At 37.8% G+C, this 16755-nt stretch overlaps 1 protein-coding gene across 6 annotated transcripts in view; it reads right to left on the bottom strand.

Moving 5' to 3' along the window:
* Positions 1 to 16755, bottom strand: part of SEC24C (SEC24 homolog C, COPII component) — a 39018-nt gene that overhangs the window by 11246 nt on the left and 11017 nt on the right. For 3 of the 6 annotated variants that reach the window (XM_086751955.1, XM_086751958.1, XM_086751956.1), the window contains 9 exons: positions 14389 to 14530; positions 13228 to 13406; positions 11533 to 11982; positions 10118 to 10248; positions 8785 to 8853; positions 6936 to 7047; positions 5912 to 6039; positions 3076 to 3214; positions 1000 to 1115 (listed from right to left, as the gene is read on the bottom strand). In XM_086751955.1, coding sequence (XP_086608081.1) covers positions 1000 to 1115; positions 3076 to 3214; positions 5912 to 6039; positions 6936 to 7047; positions 8785 to 8853; positions 10118 to 10248; positions 11533 to 11982; positions 13228 to 13406; positions 14389 to 14530 — 1466 coding nt within the window. The remainder of the gene's footprint in view (positions 1 to 999; positions 1116 to 3075; positions 3215 to 5911; positions 6040 to 6935; positions 7048 to 8784; positions 8854 to 10117; positions 10249 to 11532; positions 11983 to 13227; positions 13407 to 14388; positions 14531 to 16755) is intronic. The other 3 variants (XM_086751957.1, XM_086751960.1, XM_086751959.1) reach the window with 2 other exon arrangements.

Here is a 16755-nt window from a genome sequence, read left to right as displayed (position 1 = left end):
CTCCAGGCTGAACAACCCCAACTCTCTCAGCCTGTCCTCACAGGAGAGGTGCTCCAGCAGCTCTGATCATCTTCACGGCCCTCCACGGGATTCACTCTAACATTAATATAAAGCAAGAGATTTTCCTCTCTGAGAACTGCAACATTTCCTTTTTACTTAAAAATCAGGTTTGCTCTGGGAAAGAAAAACTTGTTTCAGTCAACAGTTTTCTGAAATCTATAGGTCATACTGGAAGGAGAACACAGAACAAAAGAAAAACAGAAGCTGGGAAGATTGCATCTCATTTGAATTAAAAATGCTTCTTATGCTGTTAGAAGCAAGAGAATTGTTTTTTCCCCTTAACCTGACATAAAGTTGAGGCATCAAAATGTAACCAGTATAAAGTCACAACATTAGGCATCTATTTTCCCAGTATTTATTTCATCAGAGATACAGGTTGCTTTAATAAACACTTGGCACATATTTTTCCTATTCCTTAGAAGCTCATTATTATTTAAAACTTTAATTTAAAAGTGAACCAGCTTTGACAACATATTTTCACACTGTTCTTGTGTTTTTAACCACTATGGCTGTATTTGAAATTTAAGTTCAACAGGTCAAATTTGTCTTAGGCAACAGGTGGCACACTGTATAGTTACTATTGTACTTGTCTTGAATCTCTCCTACGTTCTCCTGTTCTGAGGACTACTGCAAGAGAGTCCCTCCTGCAGAACTGCTAAGGTAACAGCAGCCATAGCTACTTATATAGCTCCAGAAGAGAACAACAGAGGCAGCTATAACAAAATTATATTATGCCATGTTTGATCAAGACTTCCTCTACTTTGGGAAGTATGCAGACAAGCACAATCTTACACAATGAAGCCGGTCAGATCAATGCTGTTAATTATCTCTACTAGCCAGAAAGCAGCCCCAGACAATTGATGTCATTCTCACTTTTAGGAAAATAGGCTTTTATTTAAAAGAAAAACAAAATACAGTAATAAACACATACTACTGTACCTTGCAATAGTCAACCGTTGCTAGAAACTCGTAAGACCCCAGCGATAATTCAGGTCGATCATAGAAGTCTACTCGCTTTCCAGTATGATCCAAATGCTGGAAGTAGTGAGGTGGCACTGGAGAAGGAAAAAACTAAGTTCAGTGACACACCCATGATAAACACTGTGAGTAGAGACGAAACACGACAACAGCTGTTTCAAATAAAACTGCAGGAAAGCTAGCTAGCACTCTGTGCTAGCATGCAAGTATTACTAAAAATATTCATGCAATTTAAGAGCATTGATAAAGACAATAAATACAGACAAATTGCTTCCAGTTTGCCTTATGCACTAGGTGGCACACTGTACAGTCACTATTCTACTTTTCTTCAGTCTTCTTTGCATTCTCATTTTATGCTTCGTATCAGAAATGTCACCACAACATGCTCTTAGGATTCTTCTGAAGGATTTAATCCAAATGTAAAAATATAACAATCTTGTACAAGCAGTAACAAACTACTTACAATAGTGTTTGAGGCAAACTACAGGCTACAACATTACTGACTCAATTCAGGCTTACCAAAAGACTGAGCTCCTTATTTTGCTACATGAGTTACTTTTTCCCTTCCCTTCCCTTCGCTTCCCATGCTGCACAAGAGTAAAGCCTTCTAGGCACTCTCAGATATAGAGATTGCCATAATACTTTTGTCAGAATAGACAAGGTACTTCTTACAGTAGATTGTAAAGCATGAAGAAGGAGGAACCAAAAGTGTAATCACATGCCCAGTACTTTTGTGTTGGTATCAGGTATCAGAAAGTAAAATGGGAGTTAAGCTAAGTTTTCACCTACAAAAGTCAGGTGCAGAAACAAATAAAGTATTTCTCTTGTGCCCCAAGAACTACCATGACAGTCTCCCTCCCACAGAATTGCTAGGGTGACAAAATATATTCCCACTATAGCTGCCTATATAGCTCCAGGGAGAATAAAATGAGATTATCTCTAATTGTAGTATTCATCACCTTTAAATTATTCTAAATATTCAAAGTTTCAACAGTTCAAAAGAAAACAAAGTAGTATCATTAAGACATATATGTAAGCACCGATCATTCTTCTCACCTGCAAGAACACATGCAGTACAAGATAATTACCTAATTGATTTTGCAGAGAAAACAGAAATTGTTCTCAAATATTAGGTACAATTACATTGTATTTTCACAGCATTGCTTTCATCAGCAGTTTCTGAGCAACCCCCTCTCTTCTGCCCCTGCTCAGTTGTTACAGGTACAGCCATTCATATAGCTGCTGACTGAGCAGGGACAGGAAGTGAGTGCAGGCTGAAAATCACCAGATAAAAAAGTTTTAAAAGTCTTTTGGCCATTTCTAACCCCTGTCAGCTTCCCATTTTGGTTTGTACAAACAGTTGTACTGCATAACTGAGGTGAAAAGAACAAAGAGTCCATTAAAAGCCATCAGTCATTGCTACCAAATGGAACACTCAAAACATCACCAGGTGGTCTGTTGTATCTTACATTCCACTGTGCCTTCAAAACAAATCTAGAGATGTCATGCTATAAGCAGCACATAGTGACTTCTTCTCAAAAGTAGGTATGCTTTATATTAATTTAGAAGGGTAATGAAAATTAAATGGCATATATTGAAGACTCCTATTCAGCTGTAGCAGATCTAGCTGCAATCTCATAACTAAGCAGTGTTTAAACAGGCTTTGTGAAGAAAAAAAAAAAAAAAATCTTAACTCATGCTACTGACTAGATGTTCATCTCAGTCTGTCACAGAAAAAGGTAAGTTTGAAATATCCTAAGAAAACAGCATAAATAATTTTTCATTATGCTTTAAGTACTTAACATTAAAAATTTGGTACAGTAATACTGCAATGCATAAGCACTTACTTAATTGCAACATAATTTCAGAACTGACCACTGAACATGTTTTAGAATGAATTTTTTACAAAACTAAACACACACTAAAGCACAGTATATGTTATAAATTATTATAACATGATAAATATTTATTTGCTTGCATCTTGTTCAAAGATCACTCCAATAGAGCCTAGAGACTGAATTCCAGAAAAAACCTTACCTTCAGTGACACAGCTGCAGAAACAACACTGGAACCTTCTTCCGCCCTCAATGAATTGCATAAAAGGGCACATGTAAGCCTTGCACCTATTACATCGGACAGGACCGGATTCTCCATGGTCTACCAAATAAGGAAGGTTCTGTGGGAGCAGGGGAAAAAAAGAAAAGAAAGGTCACATGATGATGATGAGAAAGAAGCAACCACACGTATTGCAGAGCTTAAAACTATCACCCTGTACATTGCACAGGATTTAGCATTTCAGCAGCTGTGGGAGAGAGTGCAGGGGGTGGGAGAAGTCCGAGTAAGTATTTTGTAAATGCTTTTCAACTCAAGGTGTAGCACAGCAGTTCTTTGTGGGCTGCAGTCATTAATGGGCTACCCCACTTAGACACAAACAAGTACTTCTGCATGGTGCTGCACTACCTTATATAGTAGCCTGCTTAAGGAGCATGAGCTCTACCAGTAGTACCACACTGTACAGCACAGATGTATCCCAAATGAACACAAAACAGTGAAGCCATGCAAAGAATGGCTGTGATAACCTCATGAGCGAGCATACAATTTACATTTTACCACAGGCTGTGTGTTCTAAAAGTAAACCTTCACTTCTTATATTTTTGCCTTGTAAAAAGCAAGCTTTTTGACAAAACAGAAGCCAGTCATTCCAACATAGATATTCAAGAACATAGGGCATCCAGACTATCTTAAAAAATTTCATCTGATAAGACTTATTTTTGAAGTCCACTATGAAACACAGTAGATCTTTAAGTTCCATTTGTCTTGATCGCATTGTATAGCAAGTTCTCAAAACTGTTATATAGTAATACTATTTTTGAACTACTACTGATAATATATTTTTGTAGCCAAACCAAAATAATATTTGGCAACTTCTGCAGCTTCTCAACCTCAGAATGAGCAGGAAGCACTTTAAAATAATTGAGATGGAATTCATGCAAGCTACAAGCTGCATTCATAGTTAACCTTTCACAACTAAGAATCTATCTCAACAGAAAGTTTAACTACTTACTTTTCTGACACTAAAGGTGTCCAGTCTTAATTCTCTCAGTCATCCTAAACCTCTGATAATGTTTAAAGAGACAACATACTCCTTGAGCAGGAGTTGGATCAAGTGCTCCAGTCACTTTCTTCCTCTTCACACCATAGCTGTGTCACATCTCTCATTCAACCCCACTAATCATTTATTGACAATACAATGGTTTTGCGGCCAGCGCTACTCAGCTCCTACCACCCAGGCTGACCTCCTCAGAGGAAACAAAATTTCAAGTTTTCCAACTGCCAGACAATGTTGGTATTGTACTTCCACACAATAAGCTCCCCTCAGTAACCTGCATGCAAACAAACTAGAAAAGTGTTGTAAACATGCAGTGCTATGCACAACTTATCACTAATCACTTACTCCCAGAAGGAACAGAGATACTTTTTTCTGATGCCTCAAGCTTTGCTTTCTGAACTGTGCATTAACACAGGACAAAGGTCTTGTATCTGGCAACGAGGTGCTGAACTTTTATATATTCTAGATTTATCTGAACGTTGTATTTTTATTAGATATTTATCCTCTCATTACTGATATGTTAAGCTTCAGCTCTATTTACAGTCTTATTGCTCTGAACAGCTGAGCTTTCATCTGCTGGAAGGGCCCCTCCATAGGGAGTTTGCCCTTGCCATAAAGAACTTTTCACAGGCTAGAGGCTGACTGGTCTCTAGAGCAATTTTCCAATCCTAGCCATGTTTTTTTCTGGATATCACAAGTGTTTGTTCAAAGCATAAATGGATAAGAAACGTAAAAACTAGTTGTTTGTAAAACTTCCCTAAAAATGTGCAGGTCCACAAGCCTCCACGTTTCTCAAATGAGACCATATTCTCTTGTTGTGCTCCTTTTAAACTCCAGCCACAATAGAGCAATACAGGAATTAACTTCACAACTCAGTTTTATCACAAATCAATTTTCAAAATAAATACCATAATTTAAGAACATTAATGAAATGCAACGGGGAAAAAAAAACAAAACACCCATAAATACCAAGAAGATATTCCTTTCCTCAGCAGATGCTAAAGTTAAGTTTAACAGGGCACAGAATACTGCAAATATATGTATTCAAATTTAACAAGCATATTTGTATTTATGTCACTGCTCCAAGCAGGCTGACACTACATAGTAGCCAGAATATTTAGAATATTTTATAAAATTTCTAGCTCTGTAATACTCTTGAAGCTTTCACGTTCTCAGCAACCAGACAGACTGAATAAAAGGCTAGCTAGCCACCCATTCACCTAGAAGGAAATAAGTGCTACACAGAGCAACGGCAGAAATACAACTGCAGCTCAGAAGTGCCCAGTACTCAGTCTTTTGCTGTCATCCCACACAGTGCTATGCATGTGCATGCACATTAGATAGCTTAACCAGTGCTGCTTGATACACATTCATCCAATTCCACAACTTGACATCCTAGAAAAGTCTTAACATCAGTGACTAGTAACCATTTAAATACTTCAGGCCAAGAAAGAAATGGAGACCAACTGGAAGTGTATGCATTTGTGACTATCCTAGTATTTTTGTCATTTGGTCATAGTACTTGACAGTTACTGCAAAAAAAGCTGAAATTATCATGGCGAGCAAAATACTAAATGTTTTGAACACAACAGTCTTCTCCCTTACAGGTCTCTATCACAAATTTGTGTGAGAAGCAATGTTTACCTAGTCTTCATTACCTAAATGTTCCTTTTCAACATATCTGTTAAATGTTGACATCTAATAGCATTTTCCTGATGAGCTGAGTGCATACAGTGCATATGTAACTCTGCATACGGTTCTCACCTCTTCTGGGGGTAGAGTAGCCAGCGGTTTTATGACAGCAGCTAGAGGAACTTGGGACTGTTTGGCCATATCTGAGGTGCAGGGAATATTGTAAGATGTACATCTTATATAGCGAGGGCTTGCGTTACCTTGGGAACAAAGAAAAAATTGCACAAATTTCTGTACAAGATAAGTTTGTACTCAAGAACAGAAATAAAGACATCTTCAGCTGTGTTGTTAAGCCACAGAAACTAAGAACTTATCTAAACAATCAATTAATATAAATCTATGCAAAACTTTAAATCCAAACAAAATGTCTCTTTATGATCATCTATGTATAATAAAAGTCCCTAACTCAAAAAAAAAAACCAACCCACAAAACAAACAAACAAAAAAACAACAAACTTGACTCCACATCAACTTCAACCTCTAAAAAGGCATTTCTGTTTCACTCTTTTTGCAGACTAAGTGTACAGGGAGAGAACTCAACTCAAACATTTCTACTGTTTGATTTTGTAATTTTGGCTGAAGAGTCAAGCACTTGCTTGTAGAATCAGATTCTGAAGTTTTATGGGAGCCTAAAATCTCCAAAAAAGCATGGGAAATTACAAGATGAACCAACCTTTCTCTATGAAGCCCATGGACCAATTGACATCCCCCTCATGATTTAAAAAAAAAAAAGAAAAATACAGTTCCCAGTCCACTTCAAACGATATTGCTTGTCAATTTCAGTTCTTAACTGCCATTGATACAGCTCTACAGAACAGGCTTCATTTGCTGCTTTCTGATATCCCTGCTAATGCTAGTCTCAGTACCTGCCTGGGAAAGCATTTTTACTTGCAAATTGGTTACTAGCTACCAAACAATCAGAAGAACCTAATTTGTGATCAAATCAACACAGGACTTGAAACTACGTTTTGGTAAAACACACACCCTCAGCCACAGAAATAATTCCTCAAACTTTTCCTTTAAAGACACAGACAGTTCTATCACTGACTCTTTGGGGTTTGTGTTTTGCTTGTTTAGGAAAAGAAAAATATTTCACCTTGATCCTTGACCAAGAAATTTGTAGTAACAAGAGGTGGGACCTGCCCTCTCACTCCAGTGACAAACGGTTCTGACCCACGGTTACTTCTGTCATCTTCAATCACTTGAATCTATGATGAAAAAATCACATTAATATCTGAAAGCTTGGTTTCAAAGTACTTCAAAATACAAAATTTTTATCTGTAATACAGTGAAAAGGGTACCTGAGGCAAACATCACTTATCTCTAAAAATAAGAAGTCTAAAGCAAATAAGTTTTGTCAAGCAGTCACCTCTCAGTTTGATTTAGAATAATACCTAATGACTAACAATAAATTACAGGTTGAAAATAGTATTTTTCCCCCAAGTATTTTGAGTAATAGCATATTTTGTGTTTTAAAGTGTTATCTGAACTCACAAAAGCCAAACACAGATCAAGAAAGGAACTTCTGGTAGTATTCCCCTGTATACTAGTCCTAGCCAAATTGAAATTAGAAGCTTCTCTAAGACTCATGGATAAGTTCTATAGATAACCTGGCTTTTGCTTTCCATTATGTTCCCATTCTTCCTGTAGCATGCAGTATTCTAACCACTGTAACTCTGACCTAAAGACAGATGCTTGCAAGCACAGGTGGAAGTCTTCATTACTCTGTGGTGCTCAAGAGTTCGCGATTTGAATTTTGGGATGTAGAAAGTGAAGTTTCAACAGACTTGTCAAGGAATCAAGCTCAAATTTCTTAGTATGTCAAATTCCTCATTAATCAAATATGCTTAAGATAATGGAAATGCACTTAACAGTTTTCCTTGACTAAAATATCCACTAATCTTTGCACAAGCACAGAGAATTGCAGTTATACACAGTTTTAACTACATTTCCATACTTGTGCCTGAATGAAAGTGTTGAAACTAGCAGTCATTCTGACCTTATTTTGCCACCAAACACACATGCCTTTGCTTAGAGTAAATTGTGAAATGCAGAAGCTTGCATGGCAGAACTTCTACCCTCTCACTAGGGATTTCAAGTTGCCAATAGAAAGCCTCCCACAGCATGAGAGAGTGACTACTCTAGGATATATCTCGTCTCATTTCAAAAGTCTACAGATTGACTGACAGTGGTGGTCTCACCGCTGGTACCTGTTATATGACCAACTTTGACTAAACAAGGAAGAAGCAATACGAGGCTAACAAAGTAAAATGTGGGTTTTTTTCCTTCTAGTCCAAAAGGTAGCTGCTTTTTTCTTTCTTTAGGTAATATTCTCTACACATAAACATTAAATTTTCAAATTTAAAATTTAATGGTTATGTATGAGCACAGATAATGAGAGAATGTTTATAGCTCCCCATGCCTCATATTAATCTACTAGAAGATTTATATCAGGAATTAACATCAAAACAAAACAGTTCATCTGCAATTTTAGAACTTCAAAGCATTAGCCCAGTACTGGTATATCAACAAGAACAGTAATCAAATTCTGCTCAAAACTGGTAGAAAATACAGCTATAAAGGCTCATGCTGTGTGTATGTTAACACGAGACACACATTGTATGGACAATTATACTGATGGTTTAGACTGAAAATGCCAGTTGGAATTTGATGAAGGAGATATTTTAAAGATCAAAGTGAAGGGGAGACATTCTTCATGATCTGTTTCTGAAACAGTCTGCTTTCTATTGCCTCACCATTCATCACAGAAGATTTTAACAACCTCTTGTGGTGTAATGTTACTCATTTTGATAAGGCAAGCAGAAGACAGCAAGGAAAGGGCAAAGGATTAATGATGGAGGGTTAGTGAGGTGAAGTTCAGGTTTCAGGCATGCACAGATGGTCACCAACACACAGACTACAATTGACATATATACAGCACTTACTGGACTAGGAATTGCATCTGGGTCTATTCTGTGCCTGGGTTTCTGCTGGGGTGGCAGCTCATTAAGTTGCTTTTTTTTTAAAAAAAAAATAAAAAGTAAGAGTGCCACGGAAAAAAAAAAAAGAAAAAAGAGAATAATAAACCAAAAAGTAACAGTGTTACTTCTCTCAATCAAAATCTGTAGCATGAGAACTAGATACATTTGGACATTGGTTCATGCAACAGGAAACATCAGTTTCTGCAGCATACACCGATCCCAAAATCGGTCTTGCCAGGATATCGGGCTTGGGCTCTGAACACATTGCTAACAGAAGCAGTGGCTCACGTGCTCATTTTGGTTAGAAATTCGGGATTTATGCTTTAAGAACATGCTAAAATGAAGGCAATTGACATAAGCCATTTGAGATCTCATTTAGTGAAGAGAAGAGAAGCAGACAAGCAATTAAAGACTTCTTATATTCCACACAAAAAAAAAATACATAACCCTGGAATCTAAACAGAATCTTTTTTTAATAGCAGTAACTTCTGAACAGCACCAGTTCAGACCAGGACAAGATGTAACTCAAGGCTAAATTATTTTTATAGTTTTGAATTAAACTTCTTGTAAGGACTGCCCTGGAAAGTTATCAACTGCCCTTGCCTGTTATCAAATGACTGGCCTTTTGAGACAGTGACAGAACAGATCACTAGCAGGAAGGAACAGCACAGTAGACTAGTGGCAATAATACTGACAGGCTTAATATTACTCATCATTGCTAACCATTACACATCACTGCTTGTCCTTTCTCAGAACCTCAATGCTGAAAGATAATCTCAATTTGAGAAGTTGTCCATATTTGACTGAAGCAGTGTCACGGCTTCATGACTCAAAAATATGCTAACTAGCTTTTTGACAGATTATAGGAAAAAGGAAAGGAAAAGCACTACAATCATCTCCTATTAACCATACTTTAAACTTGGATCATACACTTCATAGACTGTCACCTCAGAACTTGAAATTAGTTCACCTTGCAAATTGTTAAGCAAGAAGTCAGAAATGGAGAAACAAGCTTAATAAAAGTCCTCAAGGATTCTCAAAATGTAACATAGTACAGAACAAGAACTGGGGAATTAGAGCATTCATTTGCATATGCAGTGCCTTTCTTTAGTCACCAAGAAAAATACTGCTTCATAACAAAAGACTGAAGCTGGACATACAAGAGAAAAGTAATAAGGAAAACAGACTGATGTTCTTTGGAACGAGAAACCCATTTTCAGCTTTGGTCTTTGTCAGTTCTGTTTTACGTAAAGACACTATGGAAGAGTTCACACTGGTAAGAACTAAGCAAGCTTACAGGGCTAGGAATGGAATCTGGATCCAGGCGTTTTGGTGGAGGTGGTGGTCCGGCTTGACTTCCGTAATTCGGTGTTCCTGCATAGGCTCCTCCATAGTTTGGTTGGGGACCCCTCACCTGCCCAAAGGAACCTTACAAGAAAGGGACAGCAAAATCAAACAACGGCTATACTAAGCATTTCCTCATTAATCACTTCCCACTTTTCCTGTCATCGTGAAAAAACAAGAAAAAAAGTCACATGCTTTTCAGTTAATTAGGATTATACATATTTGCCACAGTGTTTCAGCTTAGACCTGGACATCTCTATCAATAATCCAATAAACTGACAGACACAGTCCTCCTTAAAACCAGACAAGGAAACACAGGTTTTCAGATGAACATAACCATTTTTAGAATAATATGATTAAAATATGCATTAAGATCATGCACTATGAACACTTAGGTTAAACTGCAGAACTGCCTAATAGAAAGTGCACACAGAATAGCAAAATAGCTAGTAGACGACCCATAATTCCTCAACCTAAAGGTATGCAAGGAGTTCTCTCTGATAGTTTTGGCTTGTCTGAAATTACAGTAATAGGGAATGTGTGACTACATCTTGTTTTGTAACTACCCGAAGCTATTTCATATTACTTTAGACAAATTCCAGTCAGTTCTGGAGCAACAGCATGATTTACCCCATTAATGTTTTTACAGTTCATAGCAATTTGTACAGTTATTTTTAAGTAATTTACCTGGCCAGTTGTACAAAGCTGCACTGGGGACGGGGTTCTCAGTCCTGACACTTGCACATGATTATTTTATCCTAGCTATCTGTAAATGTTATTGATTATAAGTCAGCCAAAACTATAATTCAGAAAGCTTAACTGACATTATTTATAAGCACACACAAAAAGTGAAAGGTTCTGCAAGGAGAAAAATACAAAGTTTTGTGAATGAAAGAGAAAAAAAGTAGCAACTCCGTTTCAATGTTTAACTACTCCTCTCATACACACTGTATATGCATATTGGCCACAAATTAAACAAAAAAAAAAAAGATAATAAAGCTTTCCAGAATTTCAAATCTCTACTTTTGAACAGATGAGGTTGCAGATATCAAATTAAAGTTCATAATAAAATTCTCATCAGAAATTCTTGTAGTATTATGGCACTAACTATAAACAACTTTTTGGACAAGAAAGCTAGGATTTCTTTAGTTACATTAATCTGATTAAAACTTGTATGACAAATATCTGAGAATGACACATCCTATTGTTTATCTCAGATTTGTCCTTCAGACATGAGCACAGGGAAACAAGAGGGAAGCTTCGAAGTGCAGCTAGGAGCCCGCAAGTTACAAACCTAATATTCAGTTCTCAGTTTGCAGCATACAGAGAACATACGTAACTTACAATTCCTATACCAGGAATACTCACCATTCTGCTGCATTTGGTATCCTGGCTGAGGAGGATGAGTGGGAGGAGGTGGTCCATGGAGGCCACTCATGGGAGGCCCAGGGTGCAGCCCTGACATAGTTGACGGAGGTGGTGGTGAGGATATGTGATTAGGCTGGGAGGCTGGTGGTCCAGCAACTGTCTGCCCGGGCAGTGGTGGGCCTGGCATGGTAGGTGGCCTTGGGGCACCTGTGGTAGGGGGGTAAGAGGAAGGTCCAATGCCTGTAGAAGAGGGGGCTGGGGCAAAACCAGGGACTTGAGTAGGCAGGCGCTGAGTTGATACTGGTTGACTAGGAAACGGAGGCTGTGCCAAAGGAAGACCCTGAGACACAGTGGTAGGAGGGGGTCCTTGGCTTGCAGTGTAAGGTGTGTAGAGACCAGATCCTGTTGCACTAAAGCTTCCTGAGACTGGGGGAACTGATGTTGGGGGACCTGATAAGAAGAAAAGAAGATACAACATAATTTTCTTCCGTGCTTAAGACAATTAAGATGCAAGCAAAATCCATTTGCTCTAGATCATCTAAATAGGTCTACAACTTTCCCATCTTCAGATGGGCTTGCCAGCGCTAAGCAACAAACCTTAAGCGACTTACCTTCAGCGAACACCCTCCTAAACTGATCAGAGCTCAAACTCCTCCAAGGGATCTGAAACTTTATAGCTCCTTCACTGTCCTCTCTCTCAAAGTCTGAGCTTCTTATTTTATGTAATCAGAACACATTTCAGGATTCAAGGCCAGAAAAAAGGGGCAAAGCTAGGAGTATGCAAAAAAACAATTACCATGAGTCTGCCGACTGATTTCCTGAACTGATATAAGTTTGTATCTTAAACTCCACACTAAGTTGGAGCCTGTAATTCAAGAATGGTTTTGAGCTTCACGGTTTTAATTGTATGGAACTAGCATCTTCTGTATTTACCACTGTACTATTTCTGAGGATAATTTTAGACAAACGTATTGCCAAAAGGTTGAAGAAATCTGCATCCCCTACTCCTAATTCTCCTATAAAGTATGTTAGAGTATGACATGCTTGTCAAAAAGTACTTTAGCAAAATAATTTCAAAAACCCCCAAAATCAAAGTGTAGTCAGACCAGCTTACACACACTAAAGACAAATCTCTAGTGTTCAATTAGGGAAAAAAAAAAAAAAAAGGTCTTGTAATCTATAGGAGTGGGACTGTAGATCTAATACAACAGAACAAAAGATCTAAGCTCAGTTTATACTGTTTAAGTTTCTTCTCAACTTCCAGCAAAACCATTCACAGAATCACTCAGAGTATTTCAGCCCTTTGTGATTTACTGAGCTCTTCTTCCTTCTTATTTTTGAGTGGGCTGCTGTACAACAGTGGCAAGGCACGTAGACTCTCCAACAGCTTAGTTAGGGATAGACTGTTTTCGTGTTTCACTCCAAGATTCTCCTAACTGAGGAAAAATATTCTTACTCTCTTTTGTTACTCATGTCCTGCAGTACTTCCTGCACTGTCCCCTACAACAGTCTCAGTTCTGTTTTCCCCAATGATGACCTATTAGTCAAGGAAACTACTGTTACTACAGCAAATGTCAACACCCAGAAAATTGCCATTACCGTATGGTATGGAATCATTGACAAGAGCAAATCTTTAATTAAGTTACTAGCACAAATGAAAAGAAATAGCATATTTCTGCAGCCAGAAAACCTCACCATAGCCCAGTCCAGCTGGGGGAGGAGCAGAGGCTGCAGTACTGCCAATTGTCATCCCTGCCATGTGATTGCTGAGCTGCTGTACGCTGGCTGGGGAGGGACCATATTGCTGGAAGGTAGATGTCTGGTTGGCAGGTGTGGGTGCTGAGCCTGGCAGAAACGGCTGAGAAGCAGGTGGCCTGAGAAGGAAGATGAGAAACTACACTGGATTCCCCATTATACAAGTAGTTACAATTCTCCATGTCTTAAAATTTTTCTATCACATAAACACTAGCTGAGTCTCAACTATTTACATGAAGCACTGTAGCTCAGTTTCAGGAAAATAATTATATACTCAGCATGGATCTGTAACCCTTTCATAAAAAAAAAAAAAATCTATTCCTTCTTAAAAGACAAATTCTACATTTATAGTATTTTTTGGTTAATTCCATTTTAGTTATCACACCAAATCAGAAATACTGCAAGAGAGTCTACAGGATGAGCAACATCTTGTAAGGTCTGCACAGCTATGTAAGAATGCTCTGTTGCTCAAAGGATTTAGACTCTCCAGCTGACAGTGCTGAGCTTAACAAGAAGGAAGAAAAAAAGCCAATCACCTTCTCCCATAACCAGTAATCAGAATGAAGCAGTGAGGACTGTTGCCACTTTCACCACAGGGATAATGGTAATATCTTTCTGGAGAAGATGCCCAACCACTTTAGGTGAAGACAACTCAGGGATCCACAACAGAGGGAAAAGGACCCAGAACCAATACGAAGGAATTGCTCGGTAATGACAGACAGCACCACATTCTAGACAGATGTCAATTAACACTGCCAAGAAATCAACTACTACGGCTGTGTGGACGCAATTGTTTTAAAACAAGACAGATTATGGGAATCAGAAGATTCCTATGGGAAAACAACTACCACAAAAAAGTCTTTGGAGAAGTGGTTTTGATCAGTCACTGACATCTGCTCGTATGTTTTTCATCTCCAGAGATTCTTACTGTCCAACAAATAACCCTACAGCAAAACATTGTTTCAAAACAATAAGGAAGTAAGTCAATGTCCACCACAAGAAAAACAAAGTATTTAGTTCATTTTACATCCTAAAAGGTCTAGATCTAGCACAGGTCTAGCAAGGCAGGCCTTTGTTATGATTTTCTCTTCTTGTATCTACCTCTGCATTGGGGCTGCTGAGGCCGGAATCCCGTTCTGCACATCTCCATGTCCAAACTGACTGTACACCAGGTGGCCAGAAGGAAGAGATGCTCCAGAGGATGGAGGGGGAGCTCCAGATGTTGGAGGGGCTCTTAACGAACCTACAGATATAAGGGAAAAAAAAAATTAATAAAAAAATTCACAAATTACAGAAACAAGGGCTTGAATGAACTACCATGACAAATCCAGGGAAGAAAAAAAAAAAAGTGCAGAAAGAGTTTAATGATGGCCAAATTGATGTATCAATACTCCACGAGCAACAAATATTTTATACAACTGTATTAGAAGCAGCAAAACTGAAAGCACAAATATTTTCAGCTAGTGTCACTAGTCACCATCTCCACACAGACCAAATAGAAAATATGTACTGTAGAGGGTCTTCAGAAAAGACCTTAATCTTTTGATGAAGAAAAAATCATTACCTTCTCAGTAAGGTACTAAACTCTTCCCCCTGCAAGTCAAATTATTTTTATCCAGACCAAGAAGAGTATTCAAATGGAACCTAACGTTCACTACAGGTCAGTTTTTCCTACTTGAAAGGTAAGGAGGTTATGTGAGTAGATTGAGTTTTCAAAGATTACATCCGACTAACTGCTTTGATATAGAACATAATGGGGGCCACCACAGACTGTTCTTCCCAATCTCTCAAGCTTGGAGGCTAACACTAATACTTTCTCATCTTTCAGACTGAGCTGGTTCAGTCACAGCCCAGACATATTTGCCTCAGAAATAAGTCTTCACACTTTTCATAGACTGCACAATGCTGGATACAATACCAGGAGACCAGCTGCAGTATCTACTTCCAAAAAAAAAAAAATATAATATAAATTTCTATTTTAATAATATTATGTTTAAAATGCTGATAATCAGAACTATCATATGATCATGCCTGCTAGACACAAGGAAACATACTTAATGTACGGGGTATTGTTAAATACAGATGACTAAACAAAAGTGTCACACGAGACCAGGGTAGCACTGTTGTGCTTCTTTGGCAGTGGCTGGCATGTCAAGTTTAGAAGGGACTCCAAAACCTTCTTGTGAGGAATCATGATGAAGCAGGAAATAAAATAAGCTATTTCTCAATTCTACAGTATAATTTATACATCAAAATATGAGGTTTCAACTTATATATATTTTTAATCTGCTACATGTAACTCTTAGTAAGTTTGTGGATATAAATTCAAGGAAGGAATTAACTAGACGGTGTATGAATAACCAGTAATTTCTTGAAGCTTTCTTCTTTATTAATAAACCTCCTCCTGTTCTTCACTCTGAGACTTAGGACTCAACTATTCCCAGAGACATTTATTATTTTCATATACCTTCATCTCATTAAATCCTGTCTTTTCTAAACTACTGTTACAGCACGTTTACCTTACCGTTCCTCTGGCTAAGCATTTCCCAATCTTTAACTATTTGTATGTTGTGTGGCATTTCTATTTCCGAATGTCTTTTCAGTTAATTTGATATCCTTTCATCTATTTTGCAATCTCTTTCTTTTGATAGTACATGTAAACTGTTTGGCATTGTTATCTTTTGTCTTTGAAAGCATATTTAACCCAATTCCTGGAGGGATTCTACAGTTTGATATTTGTTTGTCTGTTTGTTTTAACATTAAATTAATTTTGCCCTCTTCAACAGGTATAAAATTTGATAAATATATGCTTACTTCAGAAAAATCTTCTGAAGTTTTCTTTTTCTAGTTCTTGTCACAAATACACTTCTGCAACCATTACCACAGACTGCTCAAATAGCCACTGAAAAAACCCTCACTTGAACAGGTATGAATATCTAGTGGTTTATTATCTTAAAATTCATTACTCTTCAGGAATCCTGAAGTTCCCCTTCAACACCTTTGAGATATTGGTTTAACTCATCACAGACCTCAAAATGGAGGTGGATTAGAGTAAAATGGGAAGTGCTCATGATTTTACTCAAAGCCCCGAGACTATATAGTCTTGGCCCAGTTCTGGCTCCCTACTCTTCTAAATAGACACCGCTGGAAATAACTCTTCCAAAATACCACTAGTTTGAAAGAAGGGAAAATACAGTATGATTTCTTGCAGTGTTTCTAATTCTTACATCTTAATTGCTAGCTTAGCAAAATTATTTCCTTCTTTGAGCCACAGCTTTTGCAAGCATAATTGTTCCTAACATACATTTGGTTTCCATGCTATAGCAAATGAAGCTAATTTTTTTTTCTCCCTGAAAAAAGCACAAGTTACAAAAATCTCATGACTTTCAGGAACAACTTCCCAGTGCTTGGGGAGATGTTTTATTTCTTCATTGCAATGCTACCATTTCAGAGCTCACATTTCAGTTC

This window comes from Chlamydotis macqueenii, chromosome 7, assembly GCF_036417535.1.
Source record: "Chlamydotis macqueenii isolate bChlMac1 chromosome 7, bChlMac1.mat, whole genome shotgun sequence".
In the NCBI taxonomy this organism is placed as follows: Eukaryota; Metazoa; Chordata; class Aves; order Otidiformes; family Otididae; genus Chlamydotis; species Chlamydotis macqueenii.
This window is presented reverse-complemented; position numbering and strand designations above follow the sequence as displayed.